The sequence below is a fragment of the Stylophora pistillata genome, chromosome 14 (genome assembly GCF_964205215.1).
Source record: "Stylophora pistillata chromosome 14, jaStyPist1.2, whole genome shotgun sequence".
Lineage (NCBI taxonomy): Eukaryota > Metazoa > Cnidaria > Anthozoa > Scleractinia > Pocilloporidae > Stylophora > Stylophora pistillata.
In genome coordinates this window covers 15,461,702-15,486,064 of record NC_142532.1, presented here as the reverse complement: position 1 = coordinate 15,486,064, position 24,363 = coordinate 15,461,702, and the positions used below count along the sequence as shown (strand labels likewise).

Sequence of the window (24,363 nt, the reverse complement as noted above, 5' to 3'; positions counted from 1 at the left end):
AGAAAGTGATGTTAAGTGACTCTTCTTGTCGCAAGAAATGACGTCACGGAGGTGTGGTTCACCTTCAACCGAATTATCAGCGGGAGGTTGGGAATTTGAACCCCGTATGCCTCTTTCAGTCTCGAGCCAGTGGCATCAGTTAAGGAACATTTTTTTTTTTTAATTTAAAAAGAAAACTTGTTTTGAGACAAGTTTTCTATCATACAAAAAAAAATCAGGCGCAGGCATACAATCTCAGGAACCGTCCCTTTCTAATGATTACACTTAAGTTTATGCAGTCTTAAGGCAACTTTTACTCTCTGTGTGTTATGTGTTGGCATAAGCGGAAATATGCTGTATACTAGATGTAGCTAGCTAGTGATGACTCCCCACTGAACGGTTTCTTAAATAGTTTATGCAGGGTGCCCGAGGGCTCCACACATCATTTGTCATCATTCCATGTGATACAGATCTAAAAGGAAATTTTTTTCTTATGACCTAAGTGGGTGTTTTGTCTACGAACTCGATCTGGTGCAAACATGGCCATTATGCATGATTACAGATTTTAATGGATAACGAAGTGTTCACTGGAGTCGCGAAAGATCACTTAGAGATCAAGGTATCGTGGAGCACATTAACTTCTATCTTTTCTAGATTCATCAACGGTTCATCTGACTTCAGTTAAACATAACTTTTCTATAGTCAAGAGTTTACTCTAGTAGGACTGGTTCAGACATGACGCTTTGACGTTACGAATGAACGGCCTCGGGTAACTTTTGTTTCACTCCCGAGTTAGAAAAATATTCTTATTCCGAGTAACTGCTTTCATATTGGCGTTAAAATGACGGGTAGCTGACGACACTATGTTCCATTATTGCTTTTGGTGAAAAGGTTATCGGGATATCGAGGTTTATGTGACACATGTCGTACAGAATAAATGCAATCTTTATCAAATGAAGTGTGGACATTTCGCCCTCATGATCAATGCTCTGGCAAGATAGAGCGAAACGAAACCGTGCAAAAGGTGTCTCCGTCCTTGTAGAGATAGATGAATGACTTAATATTGCTCAGAACACATAGCAGAACACACTTAAGGCATTCACTCTCTAAGCAAGGACGGAACTCGTTAAATCAATTATTATTGAGAATTTTCCGGTGCAAAGCTTATGCTCATCTGTTTTCGTTCACTTTTGATGCATTCTTTAATTTGTTTACCGAGGATGGTTTAGGTCAGACGAAATTGGAATAATACATAACGAAATAGCTAACAAAGTTGCGAGAAATAACTGCTTTGAGAGAGAACGAAACTAACTCAAGATTCCACGCACTAACGGCCATTTCAAAAACCACTTTGTTATTCACGAACAAAATACATAATTTAATTTTAAATTTTCTAGGGAAGAGATAACGGTACGTAGGTAGATAAGCGCATATCAACAAGAATTTGGATAAATCACGATAAGTTCGAGATCATCTGGTCATTCTTTTGTATAGCCACTCGATGTTGTCTTAAATTTCATTGCTAATCCAGGCTCAAAAACAGTTAATTTTGAATAATTGATCCGCATTTCCAGTCGATTACCTCTATACTGAAATGGATAATTGAACAGTGTCCTTCCTTGCAATTGGGCTTTTTCTTAATTTAAAATGTCAGTACGCTCGTATGCATTTAGTGGTGCAGCTTCCTAAACATTTTTTTATAATTAACGTTACAGCTGGATCATTGGAGGTGACCAATTGCTCAAAAAATAGTTTTCTTTAACTTTAATGGAGTAGTCAAAGCTGTTAGCTTCGATTGCTTTTTCAAGTCTCTTTTGTTTGTTGGCAATTATAACTTAACATTGCTAATGATTAAACAAAGAATGTGGGACGTATGTCGTAAAACATAATTTCATAAACGAGAAGCTTTCCCATCCAATTTCAGAAGATAAGCTGTGCTGAGTTTGGAATCAGAAAGGAGCAAAAATATTTTCTATGATCGTTTATCTGGTGAAACAAGATGAAATCCTAGTTTATCTACACGTTATTCTTTAGACTTCAGAGATCATTCTTTTGATAACACATTGAAAACTTTCTCGACTCATGTGTTTAGACAGGTCAGGAAAGAATTGCTTCCATAATTTCATTTGACCCGGACAGCTGGATTTCGAATGCAAGAACATGTTGTAGGTCGCGCTAGCAATTACCTGCCGCTTACCAGACTTGCAAAAAAAGCTGTATAACACCGAGTGGCTTACCTGCCTAATATCCGGAGATATTCTTCAGCACTACCGATGCAGCGCTAGGGACAGTTGGCGAAAAGAAATTTAAACACTCTTCTAGTATTATGGCCAGATTTGAATGCCTAGAAGAAAACATTGATCCGAGCTTTGCTGAAACAATGCCCTTTTATTTTAATTTCACCCACTTTTTCTTTATTGTTCCCTTGAATACGTTTTACATTATCAATTTAATTCGCTCATATTCTTCATCTAGCACTTTTACCTATAAGTCTTTCAAGGTTTTATACTGAAAGCCGAAAGTTCCTTCGAATTCTAACTATGAAGTATTTTTTCTTCGTAGCAGAACGGTCAACTGATGACAAGCAGCTAATTTTTTGAGTCATGGCCTGCCTGATTCGCAGACTTTACGTTCTCATGACGATGTTCTTCTTTACAAGACCTCGGTTCATTTCAACACAGATTACTACGCAAGCAACGGCGAATTTAAGGTCTCATTTAAGTTCCACCGAACACCCAACAACTAATGTACATCAAGTGTATACAGCTCTGCTCTCCGACTCAACTGTATCAAGGGCACAGGACACAGAGGAATCAGCAACGGCGCAGCCTCTGTTGACTACTCTGCATTATCAACCAGCAATACTTGCGGCCGTTACAAACGATCCCACAAGCAACGCAACTGAGGCTACACGCAATCAGATTTCATCACCAGAAACGTTAAATGTTGCTTCTGAAAACACTTCCACCGGAAATCAACAGCAAATAACAACACAGTCTCAGAAGAGTTCTTCAGAGCAGCCAGCGCATATGATTTCTCAAACGAGTTTTTCTGGGTATACATCAAGCGCTGCCGTTATCCTTCAAGCACCATACCCAACAACAAAAGTCGCTTCTGTGATTAGTTCCCTTGAAGAACAGAAAGCTATACCTTCGAGTACTGCGGAAGTGCAGGTAATTTCTCTGCCTAACGTCTATTCAACTACACAATATCAACCGACAAATGTAGTTTATCGCAACAGTTATACTGAGAAATCATTAACATCAGCACTTAGATCGTTGACTCCTTCAAGTAGCACATCAGCAGGTGACAAGGGAAATGACTTAGCTGCAATAATCACAACAACATCAACAACCTTGACACCAATATACAGAACTGATGAGCAGCAGACAACAACGGAAGCACTAACACAGATCCAAGTAGAGCTCTCACAGATCTTCTGGTCACAAACTATCTACCGAGTACCAGAAGCGTCAACAACTGTTGCTCCTATCGCTAGTTCAGTCGTACAGCCGGCAACACTGTTACAGCAAAATAGTTCTACAGAGAACCAAATAACATCTGTAAGTTATCTTAATTCAGCTCCACAATCATTACTTTCATATCATCAAAACAGTTCGACTGAACAGTCACCGATATTTGTATCCCAGCTGAATCCTTCTTCACAGATTGGGTCTTTGATTGCTCCAAACAGTTCTTCGGGTGAGTCATCATTGTCAGTGGACCAGGTAAATCTAACTCAGGAACAGCAAAATACCTTATCTTATGAGGAGCCAATAACTAGTACAGCTGATGAAGGTCCCTCCAACCAAATCTCATCTTTGATACTTCAAAATACTTTCATTGGTCAGAAAATAACATCATTGGACCAGCCAGCTACATCTCTAAGACATCAAAATACCATTTCTCCAGCAAAGTCCTCCGGACAATCAGTAACCATTACATCCTTCAAAGGATCCTCATCAAAGCTTCAAACTTCAATATCTCAAAACAGTTACCCTAGTCGGCCATTGTTACTATCAGTGATGCAGTTACCTTCGACTCTTGAACAAAAAATTAGCACTTCTCTTGCTCAAAATAGCACCTCTTATAGTCAGCCAATAACCAGTACTCCACTCCTGGGTTCTTCTGCCAAACTTCCATCGTTGGCACTTCAAAACAATTCGATTAGTCAGCCATCATCTGCAGTTGATCAGATACCTTCAGCACAGGATAAACACAATAGCACTTCTCTCTTTCAGAGTAACTACTTTGAGAAGCCAGCGACAGTTAAATCCTACGAAAGCGCCCCTGCCAAGGTCCAATCTACGGTTTCTTCAAACAGTTCCTCTGTTCAAACATCTTTACCAGTGGATAAGCTAAGTTTACCCTCACAAACACAAAATGTCGTATTTCTGGCTCAAAATGGTTCCAATGGACAGCCAATAACTGCTTCATCTCACTCTAGTTCCTCTGCTCAGCTTTCTCAAAGCAGCATTTTGGAACAGAAGGAAACAGATGGACCTTCCATGAACTTAACTCCAAAATTACAAGCACTACTTCCACTGTCTCAAAATGGTTCTTCTGAAGAGTTAGCAACAACGTCAACTAGGCTGTATTCTAATACGACAAAGTTTGCATCTTTGATTCCAAAATATAATTATACCCAGCAGCTACTATCCATTAGTCCCCAGAGCGAAACAGCTTCTAAGCAGCAACCTACAACGCTGATATATCATGGAATGCCAACAACTGATTTTCCTGATGCTGACTCAAACGTTCAAAATGCAACTGTGATACCTTACAACAGTAGTACTGGGCAGATTTCGACATCTGCTTCTCAGCAGAATTCTTCTCTTGAACTTTGGTCTTTGAATCTTCAAAGCAATTCTACTGAAAAGCGATTATCACCTGTTGATCAAACAAAATCAAACAATTTGGTTAGTCAGCCATCATCTGCAGTTGATCAGATGTTCCCAGCACAGGATAAACACAATAGCACTTCTCTTTCTCGGAGTAACTACTTTGGGAAACCAGCGACCGTTAAATCCTACGAAAGCGCCCCTGCCAAGGTCCAATCTACGGTTTCTTCAAACAGTTCCTCTGTTCAACCATCTTTACCAGTGGATAAACTAAGTTTACCCTCACAAACGCAAAATGTCGTCTTTCTGGCTCAAAATGGTTCCAATGGACAGCCAATAACTGCTTCATCTCACTCTAGTTCCTCTGCTCAGCTTTCTCAAAGCAGCATTTTGGAACAGAAGGAAACAGATGGACCTTCCATCAACTCAACTCCAAAATTACAAGCACTATCTTCACTGTCTCAAAATGGTTCTTCTGAAGAGTTAGCAACAACGTCAACTAGGATGTATTCTACGACAAAGTTTGCATCTTTGAATCTAAAATATAATTATACCGAGCAGCCACTATCCATTACCCCCCAGAGCGAAACAGCTTCTAAGCAGCAACCTACAACGCTGATATATCATGGAATACCAGCAACCGATTTTCCTGATGCTGACTCAAACGTTCAAAATGCAACTTTGATACCTTACAAGAGCAACACTGGGCAGATTTCGACATCTGCTTCTCAGCAGAATTCTTCTCTTGAACTTTGGTCTTTGAATCTTCAAAGAAATTCTACTGAACAGCGATTATCACCTGTTGATCAAACAAAATCAAACAATTTGGTTAGTCAGCCATCATCTGCAGTTGATCAGATGTTCCCAGCACAGGATAAACACAATAGCACTTCTCTCTCTCGGAGTAACTACTTTGGGAAACCAGCGACCGTTAAATCCTACGAAAGCGCCCCTGCCAAGGTCCAATCTACGGTTTCTTCAAACAGTTCCTCTGTTCAAACATCTTTACCAGTGGATAAGCTAAGTTTACCCTCACAAACGCAAAATGTCGTCTTTCTGGCTCAAAATGGTTCCAATGGACAGCCAATAACTGCTTCATCTCACTCTAGTTCCTCTGCTCAGCTTTCTCAAAGCAGCATTTTGGAACAGAAGGAAACAGATGGACCTTCCATCAACTCAACTCCAAAATTACAAGCACTATCTTCACTGTCTCAAAATGGTTCTTCTGAAGAGTTAGCAACAACGTCAACTAGGATGTATTCTACGACAAAGTTTGCATCTTTGAATCCAAAATATAATTATACCGAGCAGCCACTATCCATTACCCCCCAGAGCGAAACAGCTTCTAAGCAGCAACCTACAACGCTGATATATCATGGAATACCGGCAACCGATTTTCCTGATGCTGACTCAAACGTTCAAAATGCAACTTTGATACCTTACAAGAGCAACACTGGGCAGATTTCGACATCTGCTTCTCAGCAGAATTTTTCTCTTGAACTTTCGTCTTTGAATCTTCGAAGCAATTCTACTGAACAACCATCATCACCTGTTGATCAAACAAAATCAGCTGTGAAACTATTTTCTGAAGACAGTCTTTTTGGCCTAAGACCGACATCCACTGAATCTCAACCAAGCTCCTTTGTACAACCGACAACTTTTATTCCTCAAAACAGTTCCATACGCACTTACCAACTACCATCAGTCCTTCCTGAAGCAAATTTAACCGCAGAACAGAGATTCACAACGATTCTAGGGCTGCAAAACAAGAACTCTTCTGGACTTTTTGCAACACCATTACTAGTTGTAAATTCCACCATACAGCAAAACCTAACAGTGTTGTCAGAAAATAAACTCACGAAGACGCCGACATCCACAATTGAGAACGAAGCGACTCCGAACCCTTTTACTTTTCTGCCTGCAATCAGTTCTTCCCAGCAGAAATTTAAAACGATAGAATTTAACGTTCATTCGTCTTTACACGAACAAAATTCAACCAGCTTCACCGCCCAAGAAACAGCAGTTTCAAGTAAATTTTACTCACCTCAACATTCAACAGCAATTATACTGCCACCGTTAAGAAAAGGTAAGAAGTTACTAAAACAGAGAGAGAGAAAATTTTGATCATTGAACTTAGAGAGAAAACTTTTAAAGGCGTGGTTGACGTTTGCTCCGCCAAACTTTAAAGGATAGGATAGAAGGGAGGTAGGAGCGCTGGCCTAGAGAAGAAATGTCTGAGCTGCTTCATGCCTTCGACACTCAAAAACCTAACTGCTGGCAAGAGTGATCCATTTAGCTTTGTCATGACTGTTTTCCCTTTTTCCAAGCGTTCTAGTAGTTCTAAAACTCAATTACTCTCGTTAATAGTTACTTAAATCAGCACGATTACTTTAATGCTTCAAAGCATAGACATTTTAAAATGCTTTTCTTTTAGTGACACCTTTGCGATTTGTCTTTTTGCTGAAAAAAGTCAATTTCGACTTCGACCTTTTCAACGACACCTCTGCAACATATAAACGTATCGAAGAAAACGTTACATCTGAGGTAAGGCAAGATTGGTTTCTCGAAGAGAAAAAGACCATCTCAGTCAGACTGCTCTATATTCTCACCAAATTAGCTCATCTGTAACTGACATTTGAATTAGGAACAGGCTTAACGCTTGTGGTCGGGATACAGGGATCAGCTGTAATTGGCTCTAGATTTATATTTTTGGGTGGACAATGTATCATGTATTTTAAGTGGCTCTTGCAGGTATAAACAATAATTGGAAGGCAAATCCCCTTTATTTTATGCGCGGAAGCAGCGCAGTTTCGATTTTTTTTACTGTCCCACCGTCTGAAATATGCCCACGCATTTTCCGCGTTGTCCCCTGGGTATTCATGAGGTGTTAGTTCTAATGTTAAACGGAAAACGCCCTGAAAAAGTACGCGGTAAAAAGTTAATCTTTCAACATGTGTATACGATAGAGTCACGACTTATACTTATGTTATTATCTATCGTGATGTTTTCCCAGATTTTATCGCATCTTGGGCCACATGGTGTTACAAGTGTCAAGATCCTGTCTATTAGGTAAGACCAGTTGTATTTCTGCATGTATAAAGACCAAAGTTTTTATTTGGAGTGGAAGGTTTCGAATATTTGACTTAATTATCATGTTTGGTGTTGGCAGAGTAACAGCCGATGGTGTGATATAGCCTCGATGAAAGTAATCCTTACCCCTGAACACCTTAACATTAGTATGCATATTCTCCAAATTGTTGGCTATATAAATTTCATGAGGTATTGACGAGGAGAAATTGTTTAACAATCAAGAGTTTCTTCAGCTGGAGATCATTTCCTTTGTGCTGGTGACTTTAATGTTTGATTCAGGGGTTAAGTTGTTAAGAGAAGTTAAATCCATGTCACTCTTGGGTGTCTGTAATATTTCTAAATGTTCACTGAGTCCCGAAGGCAAGCAACACAAAGTACCTCCGCACTCTCAGTCTCGATCACCGCACACACGCTCTCTGAGTCACATAAACCAAGTTCCCGCTTTGCATAACTCCCTGAGGTCACGCAAACACTACAGGGTAAAAGGTTTAAAGGGACTGTTGCTGATGGATGACGTTTATGCTTTGAAAACTTGAGTAAAATTCATTATCATCAGTTGAATGCCTTGGATCTGGTTCGAAGAAACTCCTTAGTCAATTTGGCGTACCGTTGTTCGCTAAAAGCTCCAACTGAGTTCGCCAGTTTTGTTTGGTCAATTTCTATCAATTTGTAAATGTAGAACGTCCTTTTTGATTCATACGTTATGTTTTCTTTCTGTTTTCTTAATCTAACAGACCTGGAAGCGTGGAAGTAACTGCTGTTTTAACTCTTAACGATGAATATAACACATCAAAGGTTTACGAGGAAATAAACAAATTAAACAAGACAGGAAAACTGGGGAACATACCTTGGACTGCGCTTTACTGGGGTGTGGAAGGTACGCTACTGACTCCTTCAAGTAATACAATGTATCAATTTCGATATCTAAGTTGGTCTATGTCAATGCTAATGCTATTTACCGGTAGCGTTATTGTCGTTGTCACGTGGTTCCTTTTTTGATAGGAAGGTGAGGGGATTGTCAACAATCTTTGAAAGGAATTCTATTCTCTGTTTTCTCAATCTCGAGTCTGTTTTGAACCACAGCATGCACTTTTCGGAACTGGCCTCTAAAACTCTTTCTATTTTGGAGACCTGACACCAATGCCAAGTCAGATTTGGCGAAATTCACTAGTCAGTTCAACACGCTCTTGTCGTTCCTTTAAGAAACAAACACGATTTCATACTAAAGTAGTCACTATGGCTAACATATGTGCACCATACCCGTTTTGAGTCAGAAAACGGCGCAAAGACTAGATCCCTCTGGGTAGCTCATGTCAGCATAGATTCTTCAGAGGAGTACTCCCTTCCACCCAAAGTTGTTGTTGTTAGGTGACTTGTTACAATATAAACTGACCGTAACCTTGTAAAGCGACATGAAATATCTCAGAATTCTTTAGCATACCTTTTTCTTTCACAGATAAATCTTGCATTCCTCCAGAAGTTAGTATAACAAATTTACCAGAGAGAAGAGCCAAACAATCTGCTTTTTCCATTCTGCGTTCCAAAAATTTTATCATCCAGGCCACTGTCGGAAAAGCGGAGTGTAATTCTTCACAAGCGCTACAGTTTGCGTGGTATCTACTCAAATTTGACATAAAAGCTTCAGGAAACATCGAAATACAGAATAAAATTCTCTTGGGTTCAAGAATTACAGAATGGACCCTGCAAAAAAGAACACTTGATTACGGACAGTACTACGTGGACTTTAGAGCAGCTTATTCAAATCAGCCATCTGTAACAAGCAGTATTTTGGGATTTTTCAAAATTAGCAAGTCTAAACTTATAGCTGACATTGCAGGAGGGAACAAGGTTACACGAGGAAAGGGTGATCCTATTTTATTGGACGGTTTAGCCTCTAAAGATCCAGACGTTGAGAGTGGTGACCATACATCCATGCATTTCACATGGTTGTGTAAGAAACGTCAAGAGCACTTTCCCAATGTTTCGTTGGCTTCGCTACCAGTGATTCACAGTTCCTTGGGTCCTGGTCAGGGTGGATGTTTTGGAACCGGTGTGGGGAAACTAAACTCCAACGGTACGGTAGTGAGCCTGGAAACTAGTCTTATGACTGTAGGTGAGTTCTATGACGTCAAGCTTATCGTCACAAAGGATGACAGAGAGGACGACTTCACTCAAGAAATTAAGATTGTCAGTGGTAATCCACCACAAGTGACAATGCGGTAAGAAACAGTAAGAAATAGTCTCTTGTAAAATTTCTTGGCTGTTGGAAACGAACCTTTCCTATCTTTAAATGGATTGGTGCCGTTTAATGATAACACCTCAATCCTCAAACCTGTATTGTCAAACTTTTAGCCACAATCCTAAACATAACTATAAGGAAATCAATCTCAGAGGGATTCATACAAAACCGCTTGCAGTTTCAGTGAACGTAAAAGCGGAGCTCGTAGCACGCGCAGCGCGTGAAGCGAAGTACTGTTACAATCAAAATTGGTAACCTATCAAGCCGAAAAATTTGGTTTTCACGTGACCGTACGACCTTCAGTCCGTACAATGTGCTATTTCAAACATGCGCGGACAGTTGAATTGCAGGCACAAATCTAGGGCAAAGAAGAAGGTAATACGCATGTGAGCTTATGTGTGTGACTTAGAAATCGGATGTGCTTGCGCTAGTAAACATATAAGTAGCCTGTTGAAGTGCACATACTCAAGTGCGGTATCCAGGTGCAGTGTACCGCGGGCACAAAGTTAGACAAACACGAGGGCTTGACGTGGGCTAGCCGATGTGAAGCCCTCGAAAGCAGGTCTCGAGGGGTTAATCATGCTGATTGAGTTGACATTGAAAATATTATTTCTCAGCAATTTTTTTTTCATATCATCCTATAAAGTAACAATATTGGTAGAAAAAGCTTCTGTCAACTAAATCAATTTACCTGTAACTCAAATTAAAACAACAATAACAATAGCAACAACCATGATACTACTTCCTTTTGTAACTCCGTCTCTATTATATCATAGATGCCTGATTAACTGTGAAAAAACTGCAAGCGCCTCCACAAGAATCAGCATCGCAACGACATGCAAGGGACCAGCGTGTCAGACAGCGACCTACCACTGGCAGCTTGTCATTGTAGATTCTACTGGAAGTGAGCTGCAAGAAAATATCCTGACACGTAACATGACAGAGACTGACATGGATCTTCCTGGTATTATTATCAAAGCAAATCAACTACAGCCACTCATCGTAAGTGAGCGGTTTTATCGACTGAAAGTCTTGGTCTCGCAGGATGACGGACCCGATGGGAATGCGGCCTATCAGTTCAGAGTGAACGCTCCGCCAAGTCCAGGAGATTGTACTGTGACCCCGACGAATGGACAGGCATTGAAGACGGCGTTCGCTTTTTCATGCATTGATTGGCAGGTAAGAGATATAATTTCCTTGTTTCTAGGAGACTTCTCTGTACCACGAATAAAAATGTGAAGAGCAAGACTTGCCAACTTTCTTTTAGGAATCCTTTGACGTGCAATTTTACAGGTATATTAAAGCCTCAATTCAACTGGAGTTTTTATCCATATCTGATTGGTCTTTGTTGGTAACTGTTTTCTTCCCGTAGTTTCCTTTACTTTCTTTAAAAATTAAATTGAAGAAAAATGATGGCATTAGCGTTTGCGAGACTTATGAAAGTTGTAGTGGATAGAGTTTCTTTGTGAATGACCCTTGTTGCGCAGTATTAAATGTCAACATCATTTAAAAGCACTTTACCAATACCTCCACTTCTCTTTCAAAAGAAGTGAGGAATTCCCACGTCTTAGAAACGAAGAAATGGAGACAACACCCCAGGCTAAATGTATATAACTGAGAAGAAGTCCTGGCACAGGCGATAATTGGTCGCTGGTTTGAAACATTATTCTAAGCTTACATGTGTCTTGTCTTTTTAAGGACCCACAACAACCTCTGACGTATCAGTTCCATTACAAAACGGACCGTGGATTGTACACTGTCGTGCAATATGGATCTACTGATCATGTTACTACAGTGCTTCCCTCTGGAAAGGAGAAAGATGGATATAATATTACATTTGAAATAATGATAACAGATAGTCTGTCGGCTTCCAGCAACTTTGTTCTCCACATAAAGGTGATTGTTTGAATACTTGTAAGCTCTGTATGAAATTACAAAGTAGTTTTTCTACTGAGTAAATACAAGAATAGAAACCATACTTTCCTAACGAGAATATCAGAAAGTCATCAGAAAAATGTTTACCATTGTCTGAGATCGCGGGACTAGGTAAACAGAGTTAGAGGTAAATTTACTACGGAAAAAGGGCTTTTTACTAGATTAAATAGACCTTTCTTATCGGAAAACGTCGAAACCTTTTGAAAATTCGAATTTATATCCACTCGAACGCTTTAAGGATGGAAGGTGATAGAACATATATGGGTATTTCCCTTAAACACGAGATAGGTAAACGGTGTAATTTTCCATTGAAAAAAAGTTATGTGGCAGCTTTTTTACACGCCTTCCAACTGAATGAAATTTTAAAGTTAGGTGTTTTGAATATAATCTGTCCGATAACTTCTGATCAGCTTTTTGCTCTGTTTTTTTTTTTTTTTATTGCATGCCTTTTTGTCCGTTATTTTTTCTATCAGGAAAACCTTACAGGTCAGTTTGTGCGGCTCTATAATGTCATACCACGTTTTAGAACATTACGACGCGACTTAGTAATTTGTCAAAGGGAGATTTGTTGATAGGAAACCTATGTGACATTATCATTCTCTTAGGTCGAACCGCCACCTGCCAACGACAGTCTCATTGAACTTGCGGTTGGAAACAGTAGTCAGTTTAACATTTTGGTTCAGTCAGGGAATGTTAGAGGTGCCACGCAATTAGCAAATGCTGTGTTAGGAACAGTAGAGGAATCAAATTCTACGTCCTCTGAGGACAAGATAGAGGTATTTATGTATTAGGTACATTGTGCATTCATGTCTGTTATCCTCTCAACAAAACTGTGACCGTGTATTCGTAACGTCTGCGTGAGGTAAGCCCTGAGAAGAACTGCTGTGGGTAGCAATGACTGATGTTTCGCGAGCTTGGCCGGAAGTGATCAAGAATCAAGTCATTGCTCACTGGACGTTTTTTTATGAAGTCCACTAAGAAAGGCTATGCATCACATGAATTTTCGTAAATTTGGATATGCTCAAACAAGCAAAGGAATGTCATTAAACTAAATTAAATTTTACAACCAGTCTGTAGGTTTTGAGACTTTAATTTCTCTTCTCTTTTTTTAATTTTTTCTCACCAAAGAGGGAGAAGGACTGTCGATTTGGTTGAAAAATGTTTTGACCTCGTTTTACCTATAGCGCCATACTTTGTTTCCATGAAACTTTTTTTCCCATAGGAGATACTGAAAGTGGGTTGGATGGGGGAGGGGGGCAATAAAAGATCCAAGGGGAAGGTGGAATCTAACTTTAAGCTAAAAGGTATGTCCATATTTCCCTACAGATCAAAAACTCCATAATGAAAAGTGTGTCAAGTATTGAAGTAAGTAATTTACAATCCTTGACTCAAGTGACGTCTGTGATCGCACGAGCGACACTGGAACCTAGCGAAGTGACCTCTGATACGCAGGTATGTAAGTGCTTAACGATCCAATTCTGAACGATGCTCTACAGTTAAATGTTAAACGAACTTCACCAAGAAGTGTTATTGTCTCAATTATATGATTTCCTGAAAGGAGAAGAGACTGTAACACTTCTGAAAACAATCATCCATCTATCTTTTAGGATCTTGCTCTGCAAGCCTTAAAATCTATGACGTCATTGTTACGAAGCAAGACCAATGAAGATTATGGTTCAGAGTCCGTCCTAGTTGAACAAGGTGGGGAAAACTTGGTACTGAGTCTGGGTAACATTCTTAACTCTGCTTCTCAGAAGGCGAGTGTGATCGATAAAAAAGCGGAGACATCGGAAACGCAGTCCAAGGTGAATACCTCGTGTTATTGTTTACAGACTATTTTTAGATGAATTCATCCAATCGATCATTGTTTCCTGGGTTCCTTTTTCTCTGAGTTCCTTTTCTGGGTTTCTTCCGTTGTTTCGTTTTGCAGCCTTTTTAGATCTTTTTGCGTCCGCTCGTTTATGAACTCATTCATTTAGAAAGTTTCCATCTATTTGTTGATCCACTTATCCATCCATCGACATTTAATCTTTCATTTATTGCTTCGTTCATTCTCATCGCATCTCATCTTTCCTTTCCCTTTTTCTCTTTCTCACGATGCTTGTCTCGGACCTCGCTTCTCACGCGAGGTCCGAGATACAAAAAAAATACTACTGTTCAATCTCTTTTTTCGTTTTAACAGAGTGAAAACGTCTCCAAAGACACAGCGAAACTTATTGATGATGTAAGCGTTGCTCTCCTATCCAAAATGCTCGTGGATCAGGAGCCTAACCGCGTACAAACACAGTCCTTGAGTATGGTACTTAACAGACTCAGTCCCAGATCATTGGAAACAGCAACAAATTTTACAGACGATCCTTCTGTAGGGGAGTTCAAATTTGCCTTCAGCGCCATAACCGATGAGAAAGCGAGAGATGCTGAGTATATCGACAGTGTGGTAACAAAATCGAGATTTTCCACTAGTTTTGAATTTTTTAAACTTCTATGGCTTACTTCTGAGGTTCTTAAAAATAATTGGTACCTTTCCCATCTCATAAAAAAAAATGTCACAAGAAAATGTTCATCAATATTTTCTGGTATCGACTGCCATTAGCAGTTCTGGAAAGTCAGCATTAGGTAGGAGGTGGAGAGAGAGAGAGAGAGAGAGAGACGCTACGTGGGGTAGGTTGAAGAGGGATGTGGAGCGGATGGAAGGGTTCGAAGGTGAATGAAACGAAAGAAGCAGGAAAAATCAAAACTGTTGCTTTCACAAAATATGTCTCAAAGGTTCTGTACATCACTTCTGTGCTAGCATCGACGTAAAATGCTGTTTTAAAACACATGCTTTATCTTTCTCTATCAGATGACTCTGAGTACATTCAATCCCTTTACGTGGGACGTCAGTGCTGCCCGTGTTGATTCTCACGTCCTTAGCTTGACCATCAAAAACCACGAAGGACAAACTTTATCGGTGAAAGATAGTGATGAATATATCGAGATGAAGATTCCACGCGAGGGTAATTTTCCACCTGAGGAAAGTGGCTTGTACTTTGCTAAACCCAGTAGCGAAGGAAAGATGCAGTACCATGTAGTGAACTTGCCGCATGCAGACGGTAGTGCAGTACGATTTCGAGTAAGTATTATGTATGACTTTATAGTGAACAAGAAACTGATTTGCACGAGAGAATAAAAGGACACGCTCCTCCAGAGGGAGGGTGCGATGGGATTACGACCAACATCTTTCCTATGGCAGAGCGTAGGGGCGAACATCAGAGAGGTCTTGGTTGGGAGAAAAGATTAAAAAATGTCTTTTTTTAAGGTACTGTAAGGGTAAAGGATGCAAATTGGGATTTACCCACTGCAAACACGCATTCCATAAGTTTCATGAACCCGAACCAATGTGAGCATAAAAGAAATCGGAAAAAAAAAACAGAATAGAGAAAGGGGTCAATAATAACCTAATGACAAGCAAAAGACCAGAACTGCAAGATAGTGCGTATGAGCAAGAAGGGTTTGGCTTTGGTTTTTTTTTTTTACGTTATTCGTTGAGGGGACGGTGTCACCTTTTTCGATCAATGCAATCAAAATAAAACCATCACATTGCAACCGTGGATCACTTTTGACACTCACTTTAAAGTTTTTGAGACTAGGATGGTTTTTCGTCAAGTCAGTTCAATGAATTAAAGATCTTGAGCAGCAGTCCTACCATTATTTCAGATCAAACCAACCACAGATAACGCCATCTTCAAAGTATTCGTGCGACATGGCCAGCGACCAACTGTCACGGAGCACGATGTATCAAAGCAAATTCCGCATCCTTCATGCTTGAAGGCTTCCCAAGATTCTTATAGCCATTGCAGGAATGAAGCTTACGACATCCTTTTGTTACCTGACGAGTTGAACAAACCGGGACAATATTATATCGGCATACAGTACGAGAAGGGTGAAGGAGAACTCCAGAGTCGACGTAAGAAGCGGTCATGTTCTGGAAGAGGCCGCCAAAAGAGATCATGTGTGGAGGTTAAGGAACCACTAAGACCCGAAAATATCACGGTGAAGCCTGTTTATGACCCAAAGACAGACGTCAATTACTCAATGAATCTGCTGGAAGAGAGTTGTCTGTTTTGGGACGGTATAGAAGAACGCTGGTTATCAAGGGGATGCAAAGTAAGTTTGTCTGTTATTGCTAAAACCTGATTACTTTGGTAAGTCATCATTTTTTAGCCCCTAGTTGTGTTTTCATTTTACTGATATAGTCTTCGCGCCTTTTCCAAATTGCAACCTTATTACATTGAACAGTACCAGAATTTTGTAAGCTGGATCGATAAAAAGCCATGAAGCCAATAGCTCTTGATTAAAAACCCTCTCTTCTCACACCTTCAAACTGACCAAACCTCAAAATATTGCCTCACAAGCTGAATGGTAGACAAGTAAATGGGGCAGATGAAAAATTCTTTCGACGGCTTTTACAGGAAAAGTTTTTTAAATGCTTAATTTAACGACTGCTTTTAGATCACCCTGAATGATGTTCACCCCGAAAATCGGTCAAAAAAAACTAGAAGCTTCTTTGGTAAGTTGCTTCAAGACATTCCGTATTACGTCATTTTTTGTCATCAGTATATTGCCAAATTTTCCCCAAATGGTAGATGCTGATATAAAAACTCCTGTTCAAAAATATAAACTGTGAAAAACCTGATCTAAAATATGTCATTTCAACTGATTTTTGCCCCACAAATTCGTTAAGGCGGGATTTCGTTTTAATCCTGATTAAGGAGCTCTAGTTACCCCTGTCTTTTCATTTTGAAAATAATCCTTTGACCATTGACCTTTTGCAGGTCGGACCAGGGTCAGATGTCTCATCCTTACACTGTTTGTGTGACCATCTGACGTCATTTGGTGGAGGTGTCCTAGTGATGCCGAACAAGCTAGATTTTGATGTCGTCTTCTATGAACTAACGCGCCTCCACGAGACAGGAAATGTTGCCGTCCTTGTCACAATAATTGCAGTGCTGCTGTTGTACATCTTAGTGGTAGTATTTGCAAGGAAACATGATAGACAAGATAAGGCTAAGGTATAGTTTGGACAGATATTGCTTTCTCTTTCTAATTCGGGACATATTTTTTCTGTAAAGAGCGAAATACAGCCAGTTCTCAAATCAACAAAAGCAATCCTGAAAATTAGAAGCGTAGCAATAACCAAGGAAGAATAAAAGTAGTTTTGAAATATATTAAAAAGGTAAGACTGAAGAATGAAAGATCAGACGCGACTATTAGGCGAAGTATTCATTGTGTGAGCTCCAATTAGTCAGTTTGTTACCATAATTGCCTAAACTTTAAGAGGAACATGGTCTCGAAGATTTGGTGCGTATGTGGTTACATCAGAAATAGTGATAATGGTAAGAAGTTTCCTATACACGCTTCTAAACACGTTGTTAGTGGTGTTCGATCGCAGGCAAATGCTAAGCAGTATTGGGAGGCTATGTCTGAAGTGACACGATCATCAGTAAAAAGTGTAAAAGGACAAACATTGAAAGAAGAGAGCAATTCAACATTGCGACCTCATTATCTCGCAACACTATTGTTGACAGTCAAAAGGCGTTTACGACCCTTTAATGAGCAATCTCATTCCCAGTTCGATCTCGTCCTTTTATACTCAATAGGTCATCATCCTCAAGGGGTCTTGGCTTCTTTGTTTACGTTTTTATGTCCCTGTCGAAGGACGATAGCCTTCAAATGTAAATTTTACAAAGCCTCTTCACTTTGTGCGGCTAATTACGTTAACTGAATATATTGGTAATTATAACCAATCTAAGTAACCCGGTTACATCATTTATTTGATTCTCAGAGTGGTCCAGTTTTCCATTTACTTTCGTCAGATGAAGCAAATGACTTTGAATACCAACTGACATTAGCGACTGGAGTGTGGAAGAATTCTGGGACTGATGCTCGAATCGTTATCGTCATTCACGGAAGCGAAGCGCAAAGTGAGCCAATAGCCTTACAAAAGAACATGTCAGACTCGAGGACTTTACTGGCGCGTGGAAACGAGGATACATTTGGAATTCACCTACCAATGTCACTGGGTGAACTGGAATACATCCGCATATGGCATGATAATACAGGAAAAGATCCTTCATGGTTTCTTATTCATGCGACAGTTGTGGATCGTCAGACGGGTAGAAAATGGACATTCTTTTGCAACGATTGGTTTGCACTGGAAAAAGGGGACGGTAAAATTTACAGGATTCTAACCCCTCTTCGTTTGCAGGAAATGCAAACGTTTAGTTATGCTTTGCGATCGCAAGGTTCTAGATGTTTTTCCGACGAACACGTTTGGCTTTCGGTTGTTACTAGGCCGCCAAGGAGTAGATTCACACGTGTCCAAAGAACCACTTCCTGCCTTTGTATACTGTTGTCTGCGATGTTAACAAATGCCCTGTTCTACAGGACAGACAAAGAGCCAGATCCTACCCTGCAAATTGGTCCATTAAAATTCAGCTGGAGGCAAGTAATGGTGGGAATTGAGAGCGTCTTGATAGTAACTCCAGTAAACTTGATGATCATGACATTTTTCAAGAGGAGTGCCAAGAAAACTCCAAATAAAGTCGACGTAGAAAAACTGAAGAACAGTCCCGCGCCTTTTTCTGACAAGTTGTCTACTACCAGCTCAGGGGATATTAATGATGTTGATAACACGCTAAACGAAAAGAGGTCTTACTTGGATAAAAATTCCCAAAGTCAAACTGATGTCAAGAAGAAATTTATGCTCCCTTACTTCTTTACCTACATTGCTTGGTTTTTAGTCCTTGTCACTGTCTCTGTGTCTTCTGTCTTTACATTCTTCTTCAGCTTGCAATGGGGAAAGGACATTTCGAACCAGTGGCTTTCCTCAATGTCTATATCTTTCACCCAAGACCTTTTTGTCCTACAACCTGTGAAGATATTGATTATCATACTGTTAACCGCTTCTTTGTATCGCAATAATGATGACACCGAAACCGTTAGCCAAAACACTGAAGAAAAACTGCATAGCGAAAGAAAACGCTTCAACAACAATCATAGTGTTCAAGTGGAGATGCCAAGGGAGGATGAAGTTATGCGCGCAAGAGAGTACAGGATGAAAGAGTCAGAAATGTTTTCCTTTTTGCGAGAGGTCCTGGGGTATCTTCCGTTCTTAGTTTTGCTTATCATTGTGTGTTACGGTAGCCGAAGTTACCACGGATATCTCATGACTATGGATCTGAAAAATACCCTTAGCGAATTTTCTTTGGTAAGTAGCTCTACATTTCAGGGTAACCGAATGACTTTGTTAACTGTAAATTGACTTGTTTGTAAGTTATAATGATCGGCGCGCCAAGCAAGAATGACATAGAGGTGAGATCAATTGCATCGCTTGACTCTGGCTTGATTTAACTTCCAATAGATTACGTCCTGTGTGGACTGATCTCGTGTTTAGGTTTTTGTCATTGCTCCGAAGGTTCCACCGAGCGCATTTGAATATAGCTATACTCGATATGATACAATCATATTTTTATTTTATTACAAGATCTAATTAAGGGAAATCTTCTATAGGAAAGTCAACTTTTATTTTGGCCTGACTTGGATGTTACTTGGCGTGCGCTCACACATATTGCCACTTACAATCAATTTGAAATTTAGTGTGTTTATAATTACGTAAGATGTTCAGGATTTTCAGTTATCTTGGCCCTTCCCACTAACCCCGTCCTCCCTTCCCTTGTATGCGTTCTTATCGGTTCATTGCTACTGCACATTTTGATACGCATCTTCTTGCCTAGGCTGAAGATCCACGGTATTTCTGGAAATGGCTTGATGTCGAGTTTGTGGAGGGCGTCTACGTCAGCGACTGGTACAACAACGACAAAATCAAACAACAAGAGTACATTGGCAACAAGATGTCTGTTCTCTTAGGAATGCCTCGCTTGAGACAACTAAGAATACAGAAGGGTAAGTATAACATTATTTAATTTAAGAACTTTCAATTATATTAACGCAGAATTTGTAAAAAGTTGTCGTAGGCAGTGAAACAAGGAACGAGAAAATCTTGGTGATCATTTGATACAAACTTCACATTATTTTTCTGTATTTATTGGTTATAATGCAAATTTCAGAACCTAAATCGTACAGAAAGGAAAGAAATTAAAGAGTAGGATAAGAAAAGATATAAAAGAATTGTAAAGGAAAAAGAGAGTAGAGTCCTTTAACTAGAACAATGAAATCTGCGCCTCGGCACCAAGAAAGAAAAATGTGCAAAGCAATTAAAATTGTGACGATTATTTTCAAAACAGTTACATTTACATTTCAATTTTTTTAAATAGATTCTTGCATTGTTCCAAGAATAGTACAAGGCATCATACACAGGGGCTGCTACGATCACTATAGCTTTAATGAAGAAGATAAAAATCCTGTAAACCTTCCAGGCTGGAGACCATTCAGCGGCTCTGTTGAATGGGCAAATTTTTCCGACCTATGCCCTGCACCATGGCAATATGTGCCAAGCAAGAAACTCCACGACTCGCCTAGCTGGGGTTACTTCGATGTTTACGATGGTGGTGGATATGTTGCAGATCTAGGCTACAATAGAAGCACAGCCCAAGCAGCCATCTCTAACTTGATAGAATACGGTTGGATTGATCAGCAGACACGCGCAGTTCTACTTGAGTTCACTATTTATAGTCCTTATACGGGTTACCTAATAATTTCAGCATACCATTATGAAATATTGCCTACTGGATATGGCTATCCTTTTCCAAAGATAGACACTCTTCAGCTGACGAGTACTGAAACAGGCTTTTACGAGTTCTACCTGATTTGTCAATTCTTGTTTATCATGATGGCGTTCGTCTTTTTACTAAAAGAAATATACAAGCTATATCGAACCAAGTGGGCCTATTTTAGAGATGTGTGGAATTGGGTGGAAATTCTACAAATAATTAGTTCGGTTCTAGTCGTGGTTTTCTACATATTAAAGTCAAACCTGATTTTTAAACTCGCTGCTATGGTGAAGAAAAACCCTTTCGCCTTCGTAAGTTTTGGAGAAGCCGTTAGCTGGAGCCATACAGAGACCACTGTTTTAGCCATTGCAGTTTTTCTAACAACTTTGAAACTTCTACACATAATTCGCTTTAATCCGCACGTCTTCATAATGATGTCCTCATTTCGTGTTTCTAAAAGTTTACTGTTGTCCTATTCTATGATATTTGTCATTATTGTCGTGTCATACGCTCAGATGGGGATGCTGGTATTCGGCGACCACATTCAAGGTTATTCGTCTGTTTTAAGTACGCTGTTTTCAGAAGTTACCATGTGTCTTGGGGGCCAAACGAGCTTTCATGAGTTAATGAGAGTCAATCGCCTTTTGGGTCCGCTCTACGGTATCTCTTTTCTTACATTGATGTCTTTCATTTTTATGAACTTTTTCGTTGCAATTTTGAACGATTCTTTCGAAGACGTCAAAAGTAACACTGATAAACAATTCAAAGAATTTGAGATGGCTGATTTTATACTTGAGAGAGTAAGTGAGCTTTTAGGAATTAGTAAGCGAGGCGAAGACTCTTGTCAAAATGACTCAATGAGAGAAGATGACACAGCTTCAACCAAATCCCAGGACCACTCCAATTTGCCTCTACAACGTCAAAATGCTGGTCAAAATGACACAATGAGAGAAGATGAAACAGCTTCTTCCAATGCCCAGGACCGCTACAACTTGCCTCTACAAAAAACTTTGGAGGGAATCGACTCAAAGTTTGACGAAACCTTGAGCACTAAGGGGAAGAGGAAACTCATACCAAAATCTCTTTCAGAACATTTGGCAGCAAAGTTGGAATTGGAGAAGTCAAGTGGTCCAAAATCTTCAAAAAGAACGCTCGAAACAATCAAAGAGGATTCTTCAAGTGAGTTTGATTTGGATTCCTCATTAGAACATCTGTTTGACAGGATTGGCGTGTTGACCAATAATCTCGCAACGGAAGATCAACGACAAGATGTAAAACTGCTTTATGTGATCAGCCAATTGTCCCTCAAGAAGAATCATGAAACTTCATGCCAAGGAACGTTGTCTACACCACATCAAATGGAAGAGCCTTCCTCGGCAACAATCACTTCACAAGATAATATTGAAAAGAACAGGAATCGTGGGTCAAAAAATTCTTCGGAAGATGAAATAATGAGATTTATCAGACGCAGATCAACTCGTGAGCTACCAATCCACTTAAGAATTGGAAGTTTTTACCAACAGCTCCAAAATGATAAAACTGGTGGTAAATAAGAAAACTCAGTATGTTCATTTTGCGGTGTTTATCCCGGACATATTTTCATCGTACGGCCGTGACGAAAAAATCTCCATTAACAAAGTCCTTAAGTATATTAACGAGAGGTTTTAAGATTTGGACCACTACTTTCTCAACTTTGACTCCATGTGAGCTATAGTCCAGGGATCATTACAGTGCCTCTTTTGTACACCAGTTTCGCCTGAACTAAATTTGCCATTATTCGTTTTAGAGAGCACCAGGGTGCTGAATCTAATTATGCCAATCGCTGCTTAGGATCAAACCGATCAAAGATGCTCAAATCAAATAACTCAGATATGTTTTCTCTGTGGCTACGTAGACAGATATCGCAATATTTAACAACTATTCACCGAAGTGGAGGTGGTTAGTGGTGGATATTTACCAAGCCGCGAAGCGGCGAGGTAAATATCCACTGCTAACCACCGACACTGAGGTGAATAGTTGTTTTAGTATATAATAAAACAGTGAGATAATATACACCACCAAAAATTGATTTTAATTCATACATTCCAGCAATGATTCCAACATTTTCCCGCGCGTAACGATCCAACGCGGCTCGGATCGCGGTAAGTGATTTTTTGTTGTAAAAACTGCCGTCTCGCTTTTTCGCTGATAGATAAAATTTCTGAAGACATTTGTTTAGCGACATTTCTTCAAATGGTTTTGCAAACTCTCTCTGTATTTGAAACCATTCTGTAAAATATACCATTCAACTTTGATTTTCAAGTGAACAAGTGAGGTTACGCAAGATTAATTTGCATTTGTAAACAAAAACTTTTTCATTGGTTTTTATCGATAAATTCCTGGTTACCATTACCTTTAAACACGGCCAAACCAAATTTCGTCGCTTTCTCTGTGTTTTCAGGGACTGCTTCGTCGTTAATTGAGTGATTTCTTCGCTTGTCACGGATGCAAACCGGAACGCCATTTTTTCCCGAGTTGCTCGGAGGTAAATAGCAAAGGATGTCCGGAGTTTGACTGGCCAATCAGAGCGCGCCTTCAACGCTATCCACTGTTTTAGTATATACTAAAACAAATTATTGTAAGATTCCTTATCTGCTATTCAAGGAATATGAAACAGTTAGTTCAAAGAAAAGAGAATCTAGTCTGTTAGCTAAATCAGCTAGGGATGTATTCCATCCTCATGGAAATAGGTTGATGACGGTGACCATACGTTCACGAATTTCAGTCTTTACCTGAAAAACCCTTTCAACAAACTAGTTTTTACCGGCTGTTGACGCATTTACAGAAGCAGAGGGATAAGATCGGTTGTAAATGCTGAGGAGTACCTTTTTAAATGATTAGCACATCGTCATCATTATCATTACCATCGTCGACTTCATTATCATCATCATCATTATCATCATCATAATTATTGTCATTAGTATCATCCATATCACTGACGATTACTATCATCTTGATCATCATCACTGCTACTAAGCATTTTATATAATACCTAAGTATGACTACACAGAAAGATTATACAAGATTTACCAATGCATATATTAATAATTAGTAATAAAAATTTCAAGATGTATTGACCATCCATAATTGAAATGCTATTGTTTAAAAAACACCCTACTTTCAATTGGCTATGATTGTAAAGATTTCAAATCTTTTTTAAAATGACTGACATTCTGTAAATTATTGTTCATAGACTAGAGAAGAGAGCTGTTCTTAGTAGTGAAGTAACAGCGCTTGCAGATGCAGTTACTCGTATGCCAAACGAGATCGACTCTGCATGAAACTTGACTGTTTGTTACGCGGCTATCAAGCAACACTAACTTTTTTGATGGTATAGCAACTCTTTACGGCATCTTATCTTATATTACAGGCTTCGATAAAGAGTTAATATCTATAGAAATAACCATTTCCCCGTATCAATATGTCCAATTTTCGAAACGCTTCACTTAATGCAATCTTCCAAGGCGCTTCATTTCTGAACTTCTCGTACCGTTTGGAAGATTTTTTAATCGGGATATCTGTACTTTTG

General features: G+C 39.5%; 1 protein-coding gene across 2 annotated transcripts; it reads left to right on the top strand.

The window, feature by feature from the left end:
- The first annotated feature begins 498 nt into the window (after positions 1-498).
- LOC111346681 (uncharacterized) lies at positions 499-23,907 on the top strand. 2 transcript variants are annotated; one of them, XM_088745214.1, is made up of 18 exons: positions 499-598; positions 2,542-6,906; positions 7,255-7,364; positions 7,834-7,889; positions 8,645-8,787; positions 9,367-10,129; positions 10,926-11,328; positions 11,848-12,045; positions 12,690-12,860; positions 13,411-13,536; positions 13,692-13,889; positions 14,267-14,521; positions 14,927-15,196; positions 15,781-16,230; positions 16,899-17,135; positions 17,909-19,333; positions 19,860-20,028; positions 20,400-23,907. In XM_088745214.1, the coding sequence occupies exons 2-18, from the start codon at positions 2,583-2,585 to the stop codon at positions 22,346-22,348; spliced, it is 11,247 nt and encodes a 3,748-aa protein (XP_088601340.1). In that variant the 5' UTR covers positions 499-598; positions 2,542-2,582; the 3' UTR covers positions 22,349-23,907. The 2 variants fall into 2 exon arrangements, with proteins under 2 accessions (XP_088601340.1, XP_088601339.1); XM_088745213.1 differs by having other exon boundaries at positions 520-598; positions 2,545-6,906.
- The last annotated feature ends 456 nt before the right edge of the window (positions 23,908-24,363 follow it).